General features: G+C 33.2%; 1 protein-coding gene across 3 annotated transcripts in view; it reads right to left on the reverse strand.

Moving 5' to 3' along the window:
- DYNC1I2 (dynein cytoplasmic 1 intermediate chain 2) overlaps window positions 1–23,640 on the reverse strand; it is a 58,842-nt gene that overhangs the window by 17,177 nt on the left and 18,025 nt on the right. For all 3 annotated transcript variants that reach the window (XM_047084066.1, XM_047084067.1, XM_047084065.1), the window contains exons 5-13: window positions 17,553–17,668; window positions 5,593–5,688; window positions 5,216–5,378; window positions 4,992–5,091; window positions 4,337–4,462; window positions 3,304–3,450; window positions 2,820–2,933; window positions 2,408–2,541; window positions 1,511–1,655 (exon numbers count right to left, since the gene is read on the reverse strand). In XM_047084066.1, coding sequence (XP_046940022.1) covers window positions 1,511–1,655; window positions 2,408–2,541; window positions 2,820–2,933; window positions 3,304–3,450; window positions 4,337–4,462; window positions 4,992–5,091; window positions 5,216–5,378; window positions 5,593–5,688; window positions 17,553–17,668 — 1,141 coding nt within the window. The remainder of the gene's footprint in view (window positions 1–1,510; window positions 1,656–2,407; window positions 2,542–2,819; window positions 2,934–3,303; window positions 3,451–4,336; window positions 4,463–4,991; window positions 5,092–5,215; window positions 5,379–5,592; window positions 5,689–17,552; window positions 17,669–23,640) is intronic.

A 23,640-nucleotide genomic window follows, 5' to 3' on the forward strand; every position in this document is an offset into this window, starting at 1 on the left:
TCCTTCCCAGCTTTCTGAGGCCAGCATTTGACATATAAACATGAGTTCACTGTTAACAATAAAGAACATTTCTTAAGACCACTAGGTTTCCTCAAAGAAACTGAAGAACAAAGTAAGATCTCTAAACTCTGTCTCATAATAAACTATTCAAAGTGTCAACATTTAGAATAAGGCAAATAGAAACATGAGAAAAATACAGCTTAAAATTTAACTTGATTTAAATAGAATCTGATATTCTGATTGTGCAGCTTTGCCAACTACAATGTAATATTGCAGAAAAGAAAGATAGCAAAGTCAAGGCTTCTTAGTTTTAACATGGGGCAAATGAGGAACGCCTGGGTGGCTCAGTAGGTTGAGTGTCCAACTTCAGCTCAGATCATGATCTCACGGTTTGTGGGTTCAAGCCCCATGTCGGGCTCTGTGCTGACAGCTCAGAGCCTGAAGCCTGCTTTGGATTCTGTGTCTCCCTCTCTCTGCCCCTCCCCCAATCACGCTCTCTTTCTCAAAAATAAACATTAAATAATAAAAAAAAATTTTTTTTAAATATGGGGTTAAAGGAAACTAGAAGGCTTATCACAAAAAGTAACATTCCTTACTTGGATTTGCCTTGAGACTTTCACTGAAGCAGGGCGATGTCACATTTATCTGGAATTGCTAGAGGATTAGGAAGCACTTAATAACACAGGGTTTTTTTTTTTAAAAAACTGAAGCTTATTAAAACCAAAACAATTTAAAGTGTTTATTGTGGAAAACAAAAATATATATTCATCCATGCCTTCTTCACACAATACTTCTTTAATGATTCAAGTTTGTTATGTATAGTCTTATTTTTTTTTTAATTTTTTTTAATGTTTATTTATTTTTGAGACAGAGAGAGACAGAGCATGAACGGGGGAGGGTCAGAGAGAGAGAGGGAGACACAGAATCTGAAGCAGGCTCCAGGCTCTGAGCTGTCAGCACAGAGCCCGACGCAGGGCTCGAACTCACAGGACATGAGATCATGACCTGGGCCGAAGTCGGACGCTTAACTGACTGAGCCACCCAGGCGCCCCTGTATAGTCTTATTTTATAGGATTTATTGTATGTCAGTTAGCTGTGTTTTCTCCGTTTTTCTAACAGCTCTGTGAGCTACTGCAGCCTCCAGAAAGCTCTCCCAAGAGTAAATAGATGGCTTTTGTGCCAGACTATACACAGCTATGTAAGGTGCTATGAGAGATACTCAGGTGCTTCTTCCCCAACTCAGTTCAGGATAAACAGTTCTGTGCCTAAAAAGCCTTAAGTGGGAAAATTGGTCTTTGATTGTGTGTGGGTTAATGTATTTGCCAGTACACTTATGAAAACTAGAACATCTAGTAGCTCACTCATGTTCAGTATAACTTATCCGGTTTCATCTATCAGTGAATCATTCTAAGCTACTAGAAAGCTTTTCATCTTTCCCATGTAGAATTAGAGCACCACCTTGTGTCAGAAACCTGAGCAAATGAGCCTTGATACCTTAGTTTTTAGATACCTTAGTTGTCCAAAGTTTTACTGTCCAGTCAAATGATGAAGTGACAAAAAGATGTGAGAAGTCCACTGCTCCAACAGCTGCATGACAATGGATACCAGTGATTGGTCCTTGATGTCCCTCAAACATCTCACTGATTCCAGCTTTGCTATTTCATAAGAGTGAAAATGTTAGGGAAATCTCTTGTAAGTAGACCACTTATAAATACATCTTATTAAGGATTATACGTCAGACTCTAACATAATTTCAACAAACCGAATTCTGTTCATAACACATCAGAGTAACTTATGTTGAGTGTAACTATTCAGATTTGAAAACACTACTAAAGCAGTTGGTACATGTTGAACCATAAATATATGCTGTTGAGATGAAACCTAGACACCATTTTTTTTAAGGAAGCAACTGATAAGGTACAGCTAGACACTTTCAAAACAAACTGCACAGCAGAAGACATACCAGTCAATTTAAAATATGTACATGACATTACAATACAATTATAATACAATTATCAGGAAGATGAACCAAAGCTCAAAGTACAAATAAATCAAATGGGAAAATGGCTGAAAATTTTATTTACAACTGTAAGGGTCAGTATGTGGCATGGGCATATTGTATTTCCAATTGCTGAAAGCTACTTCCTACCGCTAACTTCTGTGAGCACATGCACACATACAAAAACACATTACAATCCTTAAGATCCAGAACACATCATGATCCCAAATAACCTTTTATTTAAAAAAGTATATAAGTTTTAATATTATATATCTGAACTCAAATATAATTTGTCAAAAATAATGAGTGGCTCTCTGACAAATTTCTACTTAAACAGGGGGCAGCTTGTTTTAATGAGATTATTAAAGGGAGACATTTAAATAACTACAAATTCCAGTTTAGATTTACCTGCCATGGCGGCATGCTGTGTACACGGAACCTTCTTCACTCCCAACAACAAAGTTGTTGACATCTCCAACAGGGAAGGACATAGATGTCACAGCTACTGCCTTTGACTGTTTATGAACCAATTCCATGCTATCCTACGTAGAAGAAAATTGAGGAAATGATAAACCTGCAATTTTTAATTTTCTAGTTTAATAGGTTTAAAAGCAATTCTTTTACTATAATACTTACAGAAATGTACTTTAAACGACGCGGGTTTGAAAATAAAATATACATACAACTATACTTAATACATGTTTAGTTTATAAACTTATAATACTATTATAAAACATTTATGAAAAACATAAGCTGGGATCAGTACAGACTTAAAAAATAACACTTGTCTCAAAATTTCAGTTTTCCAAGTTTAACCTACCTGTGGATGGGAAAGCATGTCCAGACTCCATGAACAAATTTTTCCATCAGTAGATATGCTAATCAGATTGTGAGCATTTTGTGTTCCAACAACATTTACACAATATACAGGATGCTAAAGAAAGATGTTAAAAGAAGTTTTCTGGGATTATTTTACCAAAGAAATGAAACCGTTTTTACACTATAATCACAAGTATTCTGTTTCACATCAAAACAGTCTCCTATCTTGATGATATTTTTAATGTGAAGTTTGATGCTATTCTGTTGATTAACAAAATGTTGTCTCAGAAGATAGAAGAGTTTCTAATAAAACAGATTTCCAAAAATACAAAAAAAAAAAAACAAAAACTGCCTTCATTCTTGGTGGCTAGATAAGGAACTCATACATCAAAGGAGACACATTCCGAGACTACTCTGATGGACACTACTAAGTATTTAATGGCGAAACAGCACAGGAGTCTAGTGGAAATAAGCTCTTTACTTACTGTGTGTGCAGCAGCTGACAGCGGAGTTCTCTGCACTGGAGTTCTTTTATTGCTACGGTTATCCCACAGCACAATTTGGCCTGAATATGTACCACCAACAACCAGATTTGGATGAAATTTTGCAAACGTAGCAGACATCACAGCTGACTATAAATAAGTAAGATTTTTATACTTAAGGTTCAAACGGAAGAAGCTTGTTATAAAAATAATTCTATATCCAAAACATCTTTCCTTTTATTATAAGGTATTAGAGATTATAAAAAGAAATTTATTTAAAATTTTCATTTTATTTTGGAATATAAAAATATACCTTTAGAATAGCTTTTGCTTAAAAGTCAAAAGTAATGATTATTTGCATAAATGTGTTCAATTTATAAAAAAAGCAAAAAAATTATTTCATGTGCTTACAGTATTAAATCAAAAGACAACTGGCTCTCCATTAGCCTCTAACAGTAATCTGACAACAGAGTATAAGTTAGTTGTGATTCAGTTAAGCATTTTTTTCAGAATTATGATTATTATTAAAAGATTATAACTTATGCAACCAGAAAAGGCTTACAAATTCTAACCTTCCACTAAACCCACTTTAAAAATCTGCATCTGTTTCCTGCTTCAAACATATGTTTCTAGTTAAAACTATCTAGTTCCAATTCCTCAGGCCATGTATAAGTAATTCAGTGGGCCAACCATCTAATTGTATATTCAGCAAATAAGTTCCTGAGAAACTCCCTGTAGAAAAGACATTTTATAAAAGATTCCTTTTAAACAATCAATCACAATAACAGAAAATCACAACTGCAAAGGACTTTAGGTGTGATTAAACATAAGAGATGTCAGAAAAGCTACAAAAGGCATATCATGTTGAACTGAGAAGTCCTCAGTTTTCTGTTAACATCTGTTTGCAAATATGGGGTGGTTTAGTAAATGCCAATCCAATGAAATCATCATGTTGACAAGAAAAGAAAAAAGGCACTTGTCTAAATTCATTAATGAATTCTTAAACTTAGGGAAGACTGTTAAGAGACCATCTTACCTGGCAGTGAAACACATATTCGGGGGTAGTTTTTTTGTATTTCATATTCCATACAAGGGCCACACCATCCGGCTCGTGAGGAGCATCTTCATTGTTATTATAGGAAGCCACGAGTAGCTCTGGATACTGCTCACAAGAATCAAGTGGGAAAAAAAATGCTATGCGTAAGAATTGCCTCACATTCTTAGTTACTCAACTGTTTTTATCAATTGTTTTGCAAATACAAATACCTAACATTTCCGCAAGAGAGATATCTCTAGAGTTAATGCTCAATGGGATGTTAACACAACTTTAAGTTACTACAATTAGTTATTTAAAATGTTTTAACATTAAAACATTTAATAAAATGTTAAATGTTAATGTTAAAACATTTTATTAAAACATGCTGCAATTTTATCCAAAGGATTCAGTGAGCAACTGAAATCAGTAAACCTGGGTTGTGGCATAAATTCAATCTTGAGTTTTAAATATAAATAGTGTTTCCAATCCTTTCTTCCAAAGTATATAAAATAAAATAAATATGATAACATTAGAACCATCATCCATTATTACCTTAAATGATATATATTGATTTAATTACATTTCCATAATTAAAAGTGTCTATTAATTTTAATTCAGAAATGAGTTAACAGTAACCAATTCTGTTACAATTTACCTGAGATGACCAATCCAAACAACTAACAACACGATGTTTTGACCAACGTTCATCAAAAAATTGTCGATTTAATGACAGTTTAGCACCTGCTTGAATCTCTCTACAGAAAAAGAATAAAACCCAAAAAAAGATGGTGTTATAACTTCTCACTCTTGATCTTAAAGTAATTTAAGTAATCTTAAAGTAATGTTGCTGAAGCCGTAATTTTAGCAATTAAATATTACCCTTCTTTGTCTTCTAAATCTCTTCCGCTGTAGTCAAAGAAGATGTTAATCTGCTCAGAAAGAGCTCTTTCTACAATTCTTGTGGAATGGTCAAAGAAACTTAAAAACTCCTCCGAGTGTAAGATTTGTTGCTTTTCTTCTTCAGTCAGCTCATGAGGGGGAGCTGGAAAACAAATGTTTTCCTGAAGTCTGATTTATGTCCATCAAATCACGTCAACTCACTATCACAGTTTGGATCAGTGAATGCCACACATTTTTTTTCCAACTAGGTTCGCCTCATCGATTTAGAGCATTTTATTCTACCTTAACACATAAAGAATTTAAAAAATCTTAATTGGAATCAACAAAATTTTTTAAAGTTAAATTCTTTAAGATACCTTTACTATCATTTTCTTCATCTTTCTTTAAAGTTTTCTCTTCTTCAGGTTCAATAGGTGGTTTAGGAGTCACTACGTCATCTTCTTCCTCTTCATCTAAAAACACAGAGCAGTAACACAAAAATTATTTCTATGAAAATAACTGAACTTCTGAGCAATAGTTCAGAAGGTATCTAACTAACTGCAGATAAAAGCTAAAGATAAACCACTGATAAGACAGAATGAGTAAAAATGATACAAACTTCATCAACACAATTTTAAAGAAAGAAATAAGTGGAACTTCTTGGTGTTTATACATACCTATGTGGCACCTCCAACAGTCATTCCAAATTTTGTAGCTACATAAACTGAAATAAGATATATATGCAACTAGGATAAATTCCTCATGGAAATCTCTAAAAGCTTGCAAGCATTTATCATTCCAGACAGAATAACATGTAACTCCTGCATAGTTTTATGTAGCATGCTGACACATTAATGCTGCAGAATGAAGAAAATCAAATGTCTAAAATAGCCTACAGAGCTGGCTGCTTACTTGTGATCTGAAACCATCAGTGTCTAATGGGTCTTCATATGGCATAAAGACGGCTTACATTAACTCTCAGGTTGCTATTTGAGAGGCAGATTTTAAAGATAATAGCTATGAGACCACATTTTCTATTCTGTCATTTTAAATGCAAGTCTCATTATGTACCGTTGCATGATGTGGCAATAAGCACTTAAAATAATGTTTTATTAACTTGAACAAAAATATATATTGAGATAATATACAATGTTTATAAGAAGACTTTATTACTAAATCTCCTTTCTAAACCAAGAGATACCTTAAAATCACTTACTTTAGAATGTTTTAGAACATACAACTCTGCGCTACATACTGGGATAGATTTTCTATGGAGAAAACGGTTATTTTCACTGCCTAAACAGATGTGTCATTTGTCTATAAGGGAATGGCAGCAGGCGTCTACAGCACAGTGCATCTGAAGTAATGAGGGCCTATTCAATAAGGGGACTTGTTAGTTATAGTCATTTCCCCAACCTACGTTCAAAATTATCTAAAGCACACATACATGCTACATACACAAAAGAACTGGTCAAGGATGGGAACCAGCTGCCAAGTCATGGTCCCAGCAGCCAGGCCAGCTGACAAGATAGCAACAACCAGATGGCACTGCCGGGATTGTGTCTTTCTGCTGCAAGGTGGCAAAGGGATGGCACAACATTCTTCCGCTCGGCTGCTTCCAATCCTGTCTCTCCCCAATGGTGAGCCTGTGCAATTACCCACACTCCAGGAGGCCTACAGATAAGCCTTTACCCTGCAAACAAAATGCAGCTTGTAGGCCACACCAGCTGCCAAACCACACACATAGTGTTAGGTTTGGAGAGCTATGAAAATCTTTCTAAGTCTATAGTATAAGCAATAAAAATATAACTGTACCTGTAGGAGAGAAAGCTTTAAATGACACTGTATAATGCACACAATGATACAACCTCCAACTTAATCAAAATGATAATGACGTATGCCAATCCGACATTACTTGAAATTGAGCGATTTTTACGTTCTGACAAGTTTACAGAACTAGGATAAATGGCACGAATGATTTCAATATATGCTCATACTTTTGAACCAAATGGTGAAGGTTAAAATTTTTCCTTTCAAGGGCCTCAATCAGCCACAAAGGAAAACAGTAATCACTGTCTTTTCAGCCAGCCCAACCGCATTTGTCAGCCCTTTCTCCGTCAATGCAGCCAGAGCAATCAACCTGCCAAACATTCAGAATGGAAAAACAATCTGAAAATACAGGGTATAATGCACCTGCCAGTGAAAATGGCCATTTCAAGAAAAGCTAGTGATCTCAGTGACCCTGCTGAGGAGGCGGTGGTGCAAAGGGGAAAGAACACGTAAAAGAATTCTTAGTGATCGCCACTCTCTTGCACATTGACACTTCCTTACAAAGCATGCCAATTACAGCTTTTGTGCTACTTAAAAAAATGAAAGCTTTTTTTGGGCAAAATAATCACACAGAGAAACAGAAAGACAGTACTTCTTTTTAGATGAATTCTCATATACAACAGATTATTAATCTGAAAACAGTATAACTGGTAACAATTCTATACTGCACTGCTCAAACATTAGGATGAAATTCTACCATAAAATCACCTACAGGTGTAATGTAATAAAATAGGTGAATTACATTTAACTCAGAAGCTGACTTTTAGAATGATATATTTACTTCAATTAAAAATGAAGTCTGAGAATATATATATGTATATATACATATATATATATACACATATATATATATATATATATATATTCTATTTTCTGCTGTTAGCTATCCTAATCAATTTTGTTTACTAGCAGGGTTTACTGTATGTAAATCCTAAAATCAAAGAGAAGGATTTTGAGATACCCTGGACAGGTCATTCTTGAGCACTGTGAATTATAAATTACAGCCTCCTACCCACGTTGTATTTTCCTCCCTCAACTTTGTTGCATTATACGGCTTCTAAGTACCATTTCCAATGACAGGTGTCAAATTCCTGTCATAATGTATATGGTCAGTACTTTAGTGCTAAGTGACCTCATAATCTACATATTTAACAGAAAAGATCTTGTTTATAGACACTCTTTTCCTTTTAAAATTTAAAATGTAGATGAAGTATGTTAGACAGTGATCTATATCTGCCTATTATACGGCATTTGCTATGCTATTTGCCCATATAGTTTACTTGTAGCTGAATGATGACTTACCATTTAGATACATGTTTTCAGGATTTTGTTTTAAAGTGAATATACACAGCTCCCTTACTACATGGATTAAAAACTGATTTAAAAACTGTGATAGGTCAAAAGACTAAGCTAAATAAAATTTCAAGGAACATAAAACAAATGATCTGTTCTTAAAAACTACAAAAAATATTTCTATTATAAAGTTGGTCTTAGGCAATTACCTATATATACCAAATATTTGACGAAAACACCCATCAGTAACATCAGATTAGAGAATGTTCCTCTGAACAAATACACTTCTCTTATTAAAAACTAATACAATAGCTACTAAATGACTATTAACATGATCAAAAATATAGTATCATAATTCTGGAAATTTTCTAAGCTAGCCCTTATTACATGATAAACTATAATATATTTAAAACAGAAAAAAAATGCAACAGAGCAAGAAGACTGAAAAATGGGACTGCCATGTCACATCAATTTATTGATGAATATTCATTGCAATATGCTAAGTGGTTAACTCCATGCTTTCTCTGACAGGGAATCTAGGGTTATAAACTGAGCAGTAAAGAATGCATAAAGTAGCAGTTACTTTTAAAATGACAAATCTCTTGTCAATGAATGCTAAGACTAGGTTTAATGAACCATTGAATTTTTACTTTGAGTTAACATCAAAATTGTGATGTATTTTGGTGAGATGGAAAGAAAAGCTGTTCTGTAAATTAAGCTGCACCTAGAAATAACACCAAAGAATGAAATTCCAGTTGTCGGAATAATCTGTTACAATGGAGTAGGTTAATCAAAGTTAAATCATCTGTAAAATGGGTGGCTTTTGTTAAGCTGAGGGAAGGAGTCTACAGAGCAAGTTTTCTCATCTATATCTCACATTACATTTAAGAGACATCTGAGTTAAGAATAAGCGACAAAGTATACTTTGAATTATTTTAAAATATTATAACACATTTAACAGGTAATGTGTAACATTCTAGAGAATCCTCACTAAACACTAATACTTTTTAATCTATCACTTATCACGATTAATTCTCATTATGAAGTGAAAAACAAATCCCATCATTAGTGCATTAATGTTATTTAGGAAATACATTTGTTGTCTATAAATTTATTTTGTAGTTTCATTATATCGGTGTGCCCTATTTTAAGATAATTTAATGTCCTATGGAGTATTCCTAAGTTACACAGTAGGTTGATTATTCATGGTACAAAGGAAGTTGCCACCAAAGTTCTAAAAATTAGAAAATTTGTTACATATAAAAACATAATTTTCAAAAATTCAACTTATGAATAACTTCACAAAATCTTTCATAAACTATTAGAGGGAAATGCTTTCATCATTAGTTTTAAAATATAAATTAGATATAAATAGTTTTCCTTTAAAAATTTCTAGATCAAAATCATTTGACCCACTTCATTTCAACCCATTTGTCCTTAATCTCATTTGCTTACACCTTATTCTTTAAAATCAATATTAAGAGAACCTTATGTTGGGACAAAGCTTCATGAATGGATCAACAGAATCCACTCCTTTTATTATTTTTTTAAATAACATAGAGTGATATGCAAGGTTACTTGGATTTCCTTAATAATTTAGAGCTTCAACAAAGGAAGATATATAGCAGACTTTTTAATCAGGAAATATTTTGAATACAGATCTAATGCTAACTTGGGGGGAAAATAAGAAAGAAGTAAAATTTCAATTATACCATTTAACACAATTTGTCTCTCTACATGGTCTTTCTTATACAAAATTCAGATTTTATCTAGGCAGTAGTGGCATCATTTACATAGATCCTGAGATCTATGATGTCATAAACATTACATTTTTCTCAAGCCATAATTTCAGATATGCTGATTAAAAGTCTTTAAGATTTAGAACAAACGCTTTAATTTTCAATTATATTTACATTCTCACAGATTCTCTAAGGGTTAAATGAATTTATTAAATACCTTATTTATTCCAGAATTTAAAAAAGAAAAATCAATTTTGGACAAGGGTAGTACCAACAAGAAGGCCCACAAATTTAGTCTACCTGGTAAGCGTGGATTACTGATAGATATTGAGATGATGCAAAAAAAAAACAACTTAGAGCTGTTTACTTATAATACTTTTCTATACATTATAAATACTAATTGACGTTTCTGAGGAAAAATATCTGGTTACTAAACCAACACCAAAAGTAATGGTAAAACTCCCACAGATAAGACATTGGAATAGCATAAGAACTGCACTTCAGGGGAAATCAAAAGCCACGTTCTGGTTGTGGCCCTAGTATTCACCCACACTGCAAGGACAGGCTTGTCAATTAACTTCCTCAGGCCTCAGTTTCCTCTGATGTAAACAAACTGATTACATTAGGTGACAGATTTCTTCCCCTTTGAAAATCTGTCTAAAAATAGCAACAAAAAAATTCATCCTGAAAAGGTAGGTAAGAAAAAATAATTCTATTTTCAAAAGAGTTAGACTTCTAAAAGGTAAGGGAAGAAAGTAACTTTTCCAGGAGTTTATCTGTGGGCACCATAAGAAGCTTTTTACCTGCCGAGAGAGAAATTGACTGAGGTCACATGTTCCTAGTCAATTTCATTCACAGTAGGTGCTTTAAGACAGCAAAGCACCTCAGTTCAGAAACAGTGCTACCAACTTACAGAGTAAACTTGAAACCAAGAAGATGGCTAGAATGGGGAAAAAGAAAAACAAAGCAAAAAAACAAAACAAAACAAAACACCCACTGCTTTTTAAAATAATAGATTCAGCCTTAAAAAAAAAAATGGTAGAGTTAAGCCTAACACCAATTTTTATCTTCAATTTAGTAACTCATATTACTTCTGCACTGATTACACTGCCTACCCAAGTTTAATTTACTGTCTGCTACACTCAAATTGTAATTCCAGCAATTCTGTCTCATGGTGAGTTTGGGAATTTGTTACATAATTCTTAAATGGAAACCAACCAGGCTAAGTTTGAGAACCACTGCATTAAAAAAATGGATGAGTACAAGTGCAGTTCAGCACAAAGTGTTTTCATTAAAAAACCTTAATTTCAGCTTTTTTTTCTTTCTTTCTAAAACTTTCCCAAATTGGGAAAAGAAACTTAATATAAGAGCCCTAGACATGAAAATAATTATAATAATACAGAAATGATTTCATTTTTATCAACAGCTCCAAAGGGTAAGGATGGCCCTATGGTAGCAGGAGAAGTTTCTCATTCTCCTTCACTTACATAACTCAACTTGAAACAACAACAACAACAAAAATGACTTAGTGCCTTCATATACAGTGCATACTCCATAAAATTGTAGAATAGTGAATACTTGTTAGGTTGCAAATAGGACCTTCATTAATTGTAGTATCTAGGTCTAGTCTGCATAAGAACATTTAAAAGGTAGTACTGCTGATGCAGACATAATCAATAGAAACTAGGCTGAGTTCAAGTATCTTGTCACTTCACCTTCAATAAGATAAGAAAAATTACACACAGCACTATGAAAGATCAAAGCTGTTTATTCATTACTCTTAGACAATTACTATAAAATATTATCCGGATGCAGATATAAATGTAGCACATTATGGTCATTTTTCATTAAAAAAAAAAGAAATGTAACAAAAGGGGAGGTGCTATTTAATAAAACTTTTGTTTCAGTGATACATCTGTACCCACGTCTGTACTGTATTATACTATAAATTGAATTTTTATCATAGGTTACTATTATGAAAAGTAGAAAATGCTGCTTTAGTGGCAGCATGTGACAGAAAGCACATCTTAGAATCAGACTTGGTTTAGAATCTTAGCTACCAGCTACGTGACCCTTGATAAACTATCTCCTTCAGTTTTACCTTCTTCATGTGTAAAAAGAACCAATATTTGGTGAGAGGATTAGCAATAACGTGAAGTGCTTACACTATATCTGACATGTAGCACTCTTAGCTGTTAAAATTTTCAGCTATTAAACATAAAGTTTGAAGAACTGTTTACAAATAAATAGCTAAAATAATATATTTGAAAGATGCTAACATGTTCAATTTTGTTCAAAACATTGAGGGATACACAGGAACATAAAATAACACATTAGTATCTACATAGTTTGTCACAATGGAATCCACAAAGGCTATAAGGAGAATCTATAGTGGTTTCATTTATAGATCTAAGAGCAAATAGAGATTAGAAAATTATATAGTCACATTAAACCAAGAACTGAGACTAATCACACTTTTTCACCAATTTCATCAATAATTATACTGTAGCATTAATACTTGAAAATAACCCATTTTCCAGTAGTTACTTCCAGAGTGAATGCATGAAAATTAATAACCCAAGTAAGCAAAATTATTCTCCACAGTAGATATAAACAATTAATTCCTTCACCAAATATTATGTTCTTACTACATGCCAGGCACTATTCCAGACCAGGTATTACAGCAGCTAAGAAGAAACAGTCCTTATTACACTCATGGAAAATGCTAAAGGCCTTGTTCCAAATAATTTAAAACTGAAAAGAATACAGTTTATTTTGTGCTTCTGGATCATCAGCCTATCTAACAAATCAGGATCTTTCAAATTTTTAATTACTTGCAAAATAAAAACAGGAAAAAGAATTTTGTAAAAATGCCAGTCTTATACAGCTATACATTCAAATTAGTTCAAAGGCAGTAAGTTACAGTAAGTTACATGTTCACACTTAAAAATTTACACACAGGGGCACCAGGGTGGCTTAGTCAGTTAAGCATCTGACTTCGGCTCAGGTCATGATCTCATGGTTCATGGGTTCAAGCCCCACGAAAAATTTAAAAATAAATAAATAAAAATTTATACACATCTCAAAAATTAGCAATTAAAATGCAAATTTCAAACAGGATATAAAACCATATGTGTATATATATTTGTGTGTGTATATACATATACACAGAATTTTTGAAAAAATAGATCACAGAAAACTGGAAATATTAACAGCGGCTATTACACAATGGAATCGTGACATTTCCTCTTTATATCCTTTATACACATAATATTTTTTAATATATAATTTGTAAAATTGGTTTCCATACAACACCCAGTGCTCATCCTACACATACTTTAAAAAATTTTTTTTAACGTTTATTCATTTTTTCAACGTTTATTTATTTTTGGGACAGAGAGAGACAGAGCATGAACGGGGGAGGGGCAGAGAGAGAGGGAGACACAGAATCGGAAACAGGCTCCAGGCTCTGAGCCATCAGCCCAGAGCCCGACGCGGGGCTCGAACTCACGGACCGCGAGATCGTAACCTGGCTGAAGTCGGACGCTTAACCGACTGCGCCACCCAGGTGCCCCACGTTTATTCATTTTTGAGAGACAAGCATGAGCAGAGGAGGGGCAGAAAGAGAGGGAGACACAGAATCCAAAGCAGACTCCAGGCTCTGAAATGTCAGCAAAGAGCGGACACCGGGCTTGAACTCACAAACCATAAGGTCATGACCTGAGCCAAAGTCGGACACTTGACCGACTGAGCCAACCAGGCACCCTATATATATATTTTTAACTGAAGTGTAATTGTCACAAATATCCTATTAGTTTCAGGTATACATCATAGTGATCTAATATTTTTATACACTACAAAATGACCCCAACAATAAGTCTAGTTACCATCTGTCACTATATGAAGTTATAATATTGAGTATATTCTCTATGCAGTATATTATATTCCCATGACTCATTTATTTTATAACTGGTAGTTTGTACCTCTTAATCCCCTTCACTTATTTCACCCACCCCCAACATCTGCCCCCTCTGGTAACCAACAGTTTGCTTCCTGTATCTATGAGTCTCTTTGGGTTCTGTTTCGGGTTTTTTATTGTGTTTTAGACTCCACATACAAGCGCAAACATACAGTAACTTTCTCTTATTTCACTTAGCATAATACCTTCTAGGTCCATCCACGTTGTCACAAAAGACAAGAGCTCATTATTTTTATGGCTGAGTAATATTCCATTGTATATATACACACTACATCTTCTTTACCCACTCATCTATAGATGTACACTTAGGTTGCTTCCATATTTTGGACTATTGTAAACAATGCTGCAATGAACATAAGGGTGCATATAATGTTCAAATTGGTGTTTTCATTTTCTTCTGATAAATACCCAGAGTGGAACTGCTGGATCATATGGTGACTCCATTTTTAAGTTTTTGACAAATCTCCACACTGTTTTCTAGAGTGGCTGCACCAAGTTACATTCCCACCAATAGTGTACAAAGGTTCCCTTTTCTCCACATGCTCACCCAACATCTGTTATTTTTTGTCTTTTTGATTCTACCCAATATGACAGGTGTGAGGTGATATCTCACTGTAGTTTTGATTTGCACTTCCCTGATGACTAGTGACGTTGAACATCTTTTCATGTGTCTATTGGCCATCTGTATGTCTTCTTTGGAAAGAGGTCTATTCAAGTCCTCTGCCCATTTTTTAATTGAGTTTATTTTTATAATGTCTAAGTTCTTTATATATTTTGGATATTAACCCCTATTCAGATGTATGATTTGTTAATTTCTTTTCCCATTCGCTAGGTCACCTCTTTGGTTGATGGTTTCACAAAAACTTTTTAGTTTAACGTAATCCCATTTGCTTATTTTACTTTTTGCTGCCCTTGCCTGAGGAAACTGGTCTAAAAAAATATGGCTAAGACTGATGTCAAAGAACTTACTGTCTATGTTTTCTTCCAGTCCAGGAGTTTTATGGTTTCAGGTCTTATACTGAAATCTTTAATCCATTTTGAATTTATTTTTGTGTATGATGAAAGACAGTATCCTAGTTTCATTCTCTGTATTTTCTAAATTCTCTATGATATACTACTGTAATAATGAGAAAAAAAATTATTTTAAAAAAACAAGGAACTCTTCACTTAAACTCAGTTTAAGTCTACTATGATGGCACTGACCAAAATTGCTTCAGAATGCTTTACATTTCAAACATTCCAAGATGCGTTTCATAATTATGATGGAATAACTAAAAATAAATCTCCAAATTATTAGATGAAGAAAGACAGCCTAATACACTTTTTAAATGAGTCATTGTGCCCTAATTTTGGTTATTTTGCTCACATTTTGAGTTAACATATCTAATAATGTAGCTTCAGAGGGACATTAAAATACTTGAATATACTAATTAATAAAACATTATTTTCCAGAAATTATGGAATCCTGCAGTATTAGTATTCTCCATACTGATAGTTCAACACTTTATCTTTCCTTTTTTAAGTTGCTTATGTCTTTAGTTTACCATCAGTGGCTTTTTTTTCTAGTAAGATGAGGATTTTTCCACCTGTGAAAGCAATCTTACCAATCAATGGAGCAATAGAACTGAAAAAACGTATCCATAGAAATGAACATTTGCATGATCAAGTAAAAAAAAAACTACTTACGATAAAAATGTTACCCTGATTTCCTCAAATTTTTCCAAGCGTAATAGTATGGTTTTTTTGGGAACAAGAGGAAAGTCAACAAAAAAGTTTAAGGTATTTATTTCATTTCCATCCTTAGTGGGCAGGGAAAGGAGAGTTGTTAAAAAGTGCATGTGATAATCTACTATTAAATAAAAAAAAAGACTTAAACAGGTATATCCTAATACCTTTTGAGGTATATATAAACATGAAAATTTAAAGATTTTCTTTGGTAATAGCCAGAGGTTTCAAGGATTTTTTTCTCCTTTTTGTCTACTTGTATTTTCTAGACTTTCTGAAGTGAATATTACTTTTGTTTCTCCTTCAGGGAGAAATACAGCAATGCAACTAAAATTTTAAAAATTTGATAAATAACATTTTAATGTTTGATATTCCATTGTTAAATAGGAATCTTCCTGGCCAAAGAGAAAAAAATGTTCCTTATGCACAGATTGCTAAATGGAAAATTTATTACGGGACCACAATCCAAAATATCAACAACTCTAAAATCCATAACTCATTTGGTGGTAAACCCTGACCACAGATAAAGCTATTTACAATTATTATTCATCTTACTTAGTTTGAACAGTCATATCTTCTGCTGCCAAAATATTAATGTCCAAGATGCTGCTGGAGTATTTACTTATGGTACATCTCCTTTACTAGTAACTTTTCCAAAATCTGACAAATTCTGAATTTGAATACATATATGGCTTCAAAGGTTTCAGATAAGAAACTGTGGATCTTATGTAAACCTCTTTTATTTGTGACATAAATTTATTAGCCTCACTGGAAAACATAAGAACTAGCATATTAACTTCATGCTTGAATCATTAACTATCTGATGAGATTTTAAAAATTAGTCCCACCCTCTCTCTCTGCCCCTCCCCCGTTCATGCTCTGTCTCTCTCTGTCCCAAAAATAAATAAACGTTGAAAAAAAAAATGTCTTTAAAAAAAAAAAATAGGGGCGCCTGGGTGGCGCAGTCGGTTAAGCGTCCGACTTCAGCCAGGTCACGATCTCGCGGTCCGTGAGTTCGAGCCCCGCATCAGGCTCTGGGCTGATGGCTCGGAGCCTGGAGCCTGTTTCCGATTCTGTGTCTCCCTCTCTCTCTGCCCCTCCCCCGTTCATGCTCTGTCTCTCTCTGTCCCAAAAATAAATAAACGTTGAAAAAAAAAATGTCTTTAAAAATTAGTCCCTAATGTAAAAAAGGTAACTCCTTCTGGTTTAAGAATCAAAGGACTCCACATTCAATGTCTGTATATACTTCTCTCCATTATGCACAGATTAAAGATTGCTTATAAACTCAATATAATTGAGCCCTTAGATCACAAAAGAAAAAGTTTAAGAATTAGGTCTAGATTTGTTCATTAACACGAGTAACAATGATAGCGTATCAGAATATACATGCTCTACAGAAAATAATTTACATGGTTTCATTTACTATGCGATATACTATTTTAGAGGATTATGCTCAGTGACAGAGAAATAGATTGCTAACCTTTTCTGCTTCTAAAACAGCACATACCAATGACAAAATGAGGATTAAAAAACTCAAGTTTATGCCAATAAAATTAAAAACCATAATCACAGCTTATAGTTTTATTAACTTCTAGAAGTTTTAAAACTCTAAGAAACAAATACATCAATACAGAAACCTTAATGTATTAGTTTCATATTTCCCTAAGAAAATATACCCCCCCCCCAAAAAAAAAGGAAGAGAAAAAAAAGAAAGAATCCATTTATTCAATATGGAAGCTTAATGCCCATCATATTAAGGATAGATATTCACCTTCTTTGGGCTGAGCCATAACTGGAGTCTGAGTTTCCTTTGTATATGTGACGATTTCTCGAGGAGGAAAGTCAACTTGTGTAATTTTAGCCATTCCAAGTTTAATAGGTCCTCGTCTAAATAAAGACAAATGTTTTTAAATACAACAAATGAAACATTTTGACTACATCAAATCATGTTATTTTGGAAAATTAAGAATTAAACATTATGTATCCAACACTGTAATTTAAAACCCTGTTTTATTCAAGAAATTTTAGATGAACAATGAATTGGCTTTATTTTAAGAAAAGAAATTTAGAAGGTAGCAAAAACAAAGATATTTCTGAATCATTCATTTATTTTTCACCTTAAAATGGAAAATAATTTAGTTTCTTAGAGCAAATGTGTGCATAATAGAGTAAGAGGATAGGAATTTCAGAGTGGACTGCTAAATATTGTTGGTTATAAGAAATGCTCTTAGCAGGAGGATAGGAATCTTGACTTTTCTGAAGAGTCAGGTATACAGACCTCACTCAGTCCACATTTCATTTCCTTCACCATTAGGAGACTTCAGCTTTAAGAATGGAAAATAAGTTCCTCTTGAAAGCCTTTTTTCTACTTTGCAGAAATTGAGAATCATAAAGTCAATTTAAATTAAAAATTTTAAATCTCTAATCTCTGCATGGTCAGTACTGTCCTTGATTCACACATGGACAAACTATAGTACAGACTGTCTATACTTGAACTAAAGTAACAGGTATTTTGAACACCATAAAACTACTAAAGTCACCTTCTGTTTTAAACAGAGGGAATACATTCTTTTTTGATAAACAAAAGAAGAGAACTGTAACTGAGGAAAATGGATCAAATAAAAAATATCTTTTTTTTTGGTTTATTAGAATATCTAAATTCTAAATCAAATAATGTGGTATGCTTACAAACTCCCAAAGAAATTCTCAATTATAAGACTGTCTTAAAAGAACATCTAATAAAAGCACTGCTGTAACTTCCAGAATATCAAGCAGGGTATGTATGCACACATACATACATACACACACAGGGTACGTATACACACATACATACATACCCCCATGAATACATATATATGTACATATATATGTAATATAGTAACTTTTCTTATAAAACATCATTTTCAAAATCTTGTACAAAAAAATAAAATTAGTACATTAAATGGATTAATTTTCTCTAAGGTTCCAAATGTGGGCCATAATAAATTTTTAATGTGTTTTCCACTTTAGGAATATCTTAGCTTCAAAGGGAAAAAAGTGCATAATCAAAGAATTAAGTGGGAAAACTTACTCTGACTTTAGACATAATTCCAAAAGGTGTTGGTCATGTGTTTTAGAAGGTACAAATTATCAGTGTAAAACAACTATCTGAGTAAGGAACAATGGCATCTATAAACATTTATAATTTGACTAGAATAACTAAATGAGTGAATGAATGAATTAATGAATAAATCAATACAATCTGGGGCCATGGTGTAGATGACCAACAGCTCTGTTCCTCTTGAAACCTTCTAAGGAAGGAATCATCAGGAAATATTAATATAGGAAAATAAATTAATATTCATATCTAGTAACCCAGAAAAGTTTCAATTGTATGTAGAACATGTATCAGAAAAAATCTGGGAAGTTTGTAACACAGCTTAGAAAATTTTACATCAAAAACACAGAAATAAAAAAAAGGACTTTGGAACTTAAACAAGTAAACTTAGGGTACCTAAAAAATCATATACATAAAATATTTCTTTCACTAATGATAGAGGATAAATGAGGTGTCACAGTAAAATATTAACTCTTTCCCTAACTGTATAATGTACATTAGAAATTTAAGTAAAATTAGGACAGTTTCACAAAGAATCAAATTAACTATAAAAGAGGGAAGGTAAAAAATCTATTCAATACCCCAAATCGGAATCTGAGTGAAGCTGAAGAACTGATGGATCTGTATCCCAATGCAGCGTCCTAAATGGTTGTAGGACAACCATGAAGCGTTAGCAAAAAAGGCCATACGTTAGTCAAGCAAATACATTCTATGAATAGGTGAGCTAAAATACTGTTCACAATTAAAAACCACATGTTCTGGTTAGTATGAAAAAAACACCAGGTATCACTCAATGCTTAGTGCATGCCATAAGCATAATGTGGTTAAAGATGCAAACATACAACCCAGAATAGTTAAAGGCAGTATTTTGAGACTACAGGAAACTAGTATTGCATAATAATGGACAAGAACAGCCAAAGCATACAACACAAATAATATATTATTTTTGGATATCAAGTTAGGCTATAAAAATAGCCAAACTTTAAATTTTCTTAATTAAAAAAACATTAGTAAAAACATCTTAGTTAACATATTATAATCTTGCCCAAAGCATTAAATGTGTGCAGGAAATTGTCATATTGGTAAAGGAAATGAATCAACACATAAGCCTTTTGGTAAGAAAACCAAAGACTATTCCACTGGGATACAAAAAAGCTAAAGTTTCCAAAATGTGACCCCTATGTAATTTATGGGTTAAGCACTGCCTTGGGCTTACATGTCATCTGCTTTAGAAAGCAACTAAAGATTTCTGTCTCTAGGAAAAGATAAATTTTTCCATGAAAAGTGTTTTATGTTCAAAGGACTTACCTAAATAAACTTCTAAAGAATATTAATTCTAAATAAATATTTGGTTGTATTTTAGCCTTGCCTACTGGATAAATAACTTACATGGGACCTTCTCCACTTAAGCCAAATCTTATATGACTAAAACAAAAGGTACTTTATCACAATGGCATTCTTATAAGTTAACAGTATATAAGATAATTAGGTATAGTACTATATGATGCTCATAGTCCTTTATAAAAAAGTTAAGCACAATATATTCAGTACTACCATTTTTGTCAAATGTTTCTCATTTATATAAAGTTCTAACATATAACTAAGATAGCTATAATATTAAAATACAACAAATCATTTCTATACTTTACTTCCTACATAATTTATCAATAAAAACTTTCAGATGAATTGAGCTAGAGAAATTCTTCATATTAAAAATATAAAGAAAGATTCTGGAATTTAAACAGGATTGTGTATAATGTATGTAAAGGTCACTCTGAAGATCTACTTTGTACTAAAAGCAATGAACAGCAACAAACTTAGGCTTTGTTGAATCAGAGGGGGTTCTATGAGCTGCTCTCCAAGGAATGTTCTGTCCACAGCCTTTACATTATATGAGAGGGATAACTGTTATCAGTGACATACAGCTCCTTATTGAGGATGCCATTTAAGTCTAAAATTAAGAAAAACTTTGCCTCAAAATACAGCCATTACTGAAAATACATTGTATAACATACAGAATTATATTAAAGGCATCAATAGACATATAAAGTGAAATTCCAACATAATCTAAAAGCCTGAAAGAAAAACTCATCAAGAATGGAAAAAGGAACACAAAGTATGGATTACCCAACTGAGTAACTGTCAGCAAAATTTTAGAGATAAGAGAAGTGCTAAGAGAACTAGAAACTTAATGAAATGCAACTCCAAATCTACAAAGTTAGAGAGAAAACACTTTTCATGGCCTTTTATATTTATATTTATTCGTAAATTATAACCAGGCCCAACAGAAATTTTTGGCATTTAGAAATAGTGATTCAGATATGTCTTAATACCATACTTGGTAATGTCTAATATATCTTTTCCTACTTCTTGAGTGTACTAATCTTGGACGTCTTGCCAAGTAAGTGCAGAGGTTCATACATTTCACACATCTTCATGTATCTTTCCGTTGATACTTTTTATTCTCTTCATTTTTTCATTACCAACATGCCTGCTCAGTTCAAGTTCATTCTGTTTCATTCTCAGATCTTAGCATTCTTTTCAAACAGATTTTTTTTTAATGTTTTATTTATTCTTGAGAGAGAAAGAGAGAGAGAGGCAGACAGACAGAGGATGAGTGAGGGAGGGGCAGAGCGAGAGAGGGACACAGAATCTGAAGCAGGCTCCAGGCTCTGAGCTGTCAACACAGAGCCTGTTGGGGCTCAAACTCACAAGCTGTAAGATCATGACCTGAGCCAAAGTCAGATGCTCAACCAGCTGAGCCACCCAGGCGCCCCTTAGCATTCTTTTTAAAAGCCATGTATTTAGAAATGCTATTATTTCACTGCCAGTAGCACCAATTAATCAACAAGATTAACTATCTCTCTACTATGGAATCTGGAGATGATGCAGAATTCATAGTTTTTACTCTTGTATGTATACATATATACATAAAAAAGAACATACACAGCTCTCTTGAAAATTAATGATTTAAACTGAGTCTGTGCTCTCAAAGTGGACAATGTATGTAGTAAGATTAAAAAGATAACAAGGTCATCTCACTCAAAAAGAGGAATTTTTTTCCTCCTGTTAAACTTCGAAGAAACTAAATTTTATATTCATTATCTAATAAGAACAAATGCCTCTGAAGATATTTAAGTACCTATTTTCTTGTTTTATTACTTACCATTAAAAACCTATACTTTAAACTTAAACACAAGTTAGCACACTATGCTTAGAACTTTTCAGTACAGTGAATATCTTAAAATTAATGATGTAATCACTAGAATGTAAGTTCCATGAAGGCAAGGGCCATGAATATTTTATTTTCTGTGGTAACCTATACAGTATTTAACATTAAATTGGCAATTTGATAAATGTGTTCCATATACAAATAAATATTTTTCTTATCAGCGTTTACTTCCTATACCAATTCACAGTATTTCAATGGTCTCCAATAAATTCTAAGTTTCCCAGTGAAACTCAAAAGGATATGTTCTTCTTTTTTTTAATATATTTTTTGACGTTTGTTTATTTATTTTGAGAAAGAGAGAAACGAGGGGAGGGGCAGAGAGGGGACGGGAGGAGAGAATCTCAAGCAGGCTCTGCACTGTCAGCACAGAGCCCGATGTGGGGCTTGAACTCACAAACTGTAAGATCATGACCTGAGCCGAAATCCAGTGTCAGATGCTTAACCAACTGAGCTACCCAGGTGTCCCATCAGGAGGACATGCTCTAATTCAAATTTAAAAAACCAAGTTGATGTCATACAGTAGTTTTGAAAGCAAACTTGCTAATACTCCATTTAAAATTATCTTTCTACTCCTATTCAAAATCAAGAACAGGGAGTGCAAAATGAACAAAGTATAATATCTACATAAAAATAATGTATAATGAAATAAACAAATTTAATAAATATAATAATTCTTTGGGTAAATATTTGTATTACAAGAATGTTGTAGAAGGGGAAAAAAAGCCTTCTCTTGAAAATACCATTTGCTGGGGCGACTGGATGGCTCAATCAGCTAAGCATCTGACTCTTGATTTTGCTCAGGTCATGATCTCACAGTTGTGAGATCAAGCCCCAAACTGGGCTCTGTGCTGGGCATGGAACCTGCTTAGGATTCTCTCTCTCCCTCTTGCTCTAGCCCTCCCCTGCTCATGCAGAGGCTCCCGAAAGAAAGAAAGAAAGAAAGAAAGAAAGAAAGAAAGAAAGAAAGAAAGAGAAAGAAAGAGAGAGAGAGAGAGAGAGAGAAAGAAAGAAAGAAAATACCACTTGCTTATTACAAAAAGAATATTAATACATTTGTATAAAAGTACGGAAGTATGAAGTATGAAACAAATTTAGCCTTAAAAATGAATGTAGACTAAATAAATTTAGTCTTTATAATATATACTATTTTATAAGGTACTATTATTTCTAAAAAAAAGTTCTGACTTTTCTTAAATGATAATTATATCATTTACCTCAAATGACAGTATAGCTTAGATTTGCAATTTCAGTTCTATTTATAAAACAGTTTTGGAAAACACAGCTCAAATACAAACTGGTGAGACTTTTGTGTTCTCTAATTGTTAACGATAACTCGATTATTCAGGAATTAATTAGAATACTGAGTTTATTACCTAGTTCCTTGCTCCTTGCTTCTTTTTTCTTGCCTGCTTTTTTGATACTCATTATTTATTTATAACCTTAATCAGAGGAACTCAGGCACAAAGAAGATAGAACTTCTCATGTTTATTTCTTATTAAACGGTGTGTTAAGAAATTGCTCGGAGGAGGA

Source organism: Lynx rufus, unplaced genomic scaffold (genome assembly GCF_022079265.1).
Source record: "Lynx rufus isolate CCGP_SWC_20201006 ecotype Redwood Valley unplaced genomic scaffold, mLynRuf1.p SCAF_2, whole genome shotgun sequence".
NCBI classification, from domain to species: domain Eukaryota; kingdom Metazoa; phylum Chordata; class Mammalia; order Carnivora; family Felidae; genus Lynx; species Lynx rufus.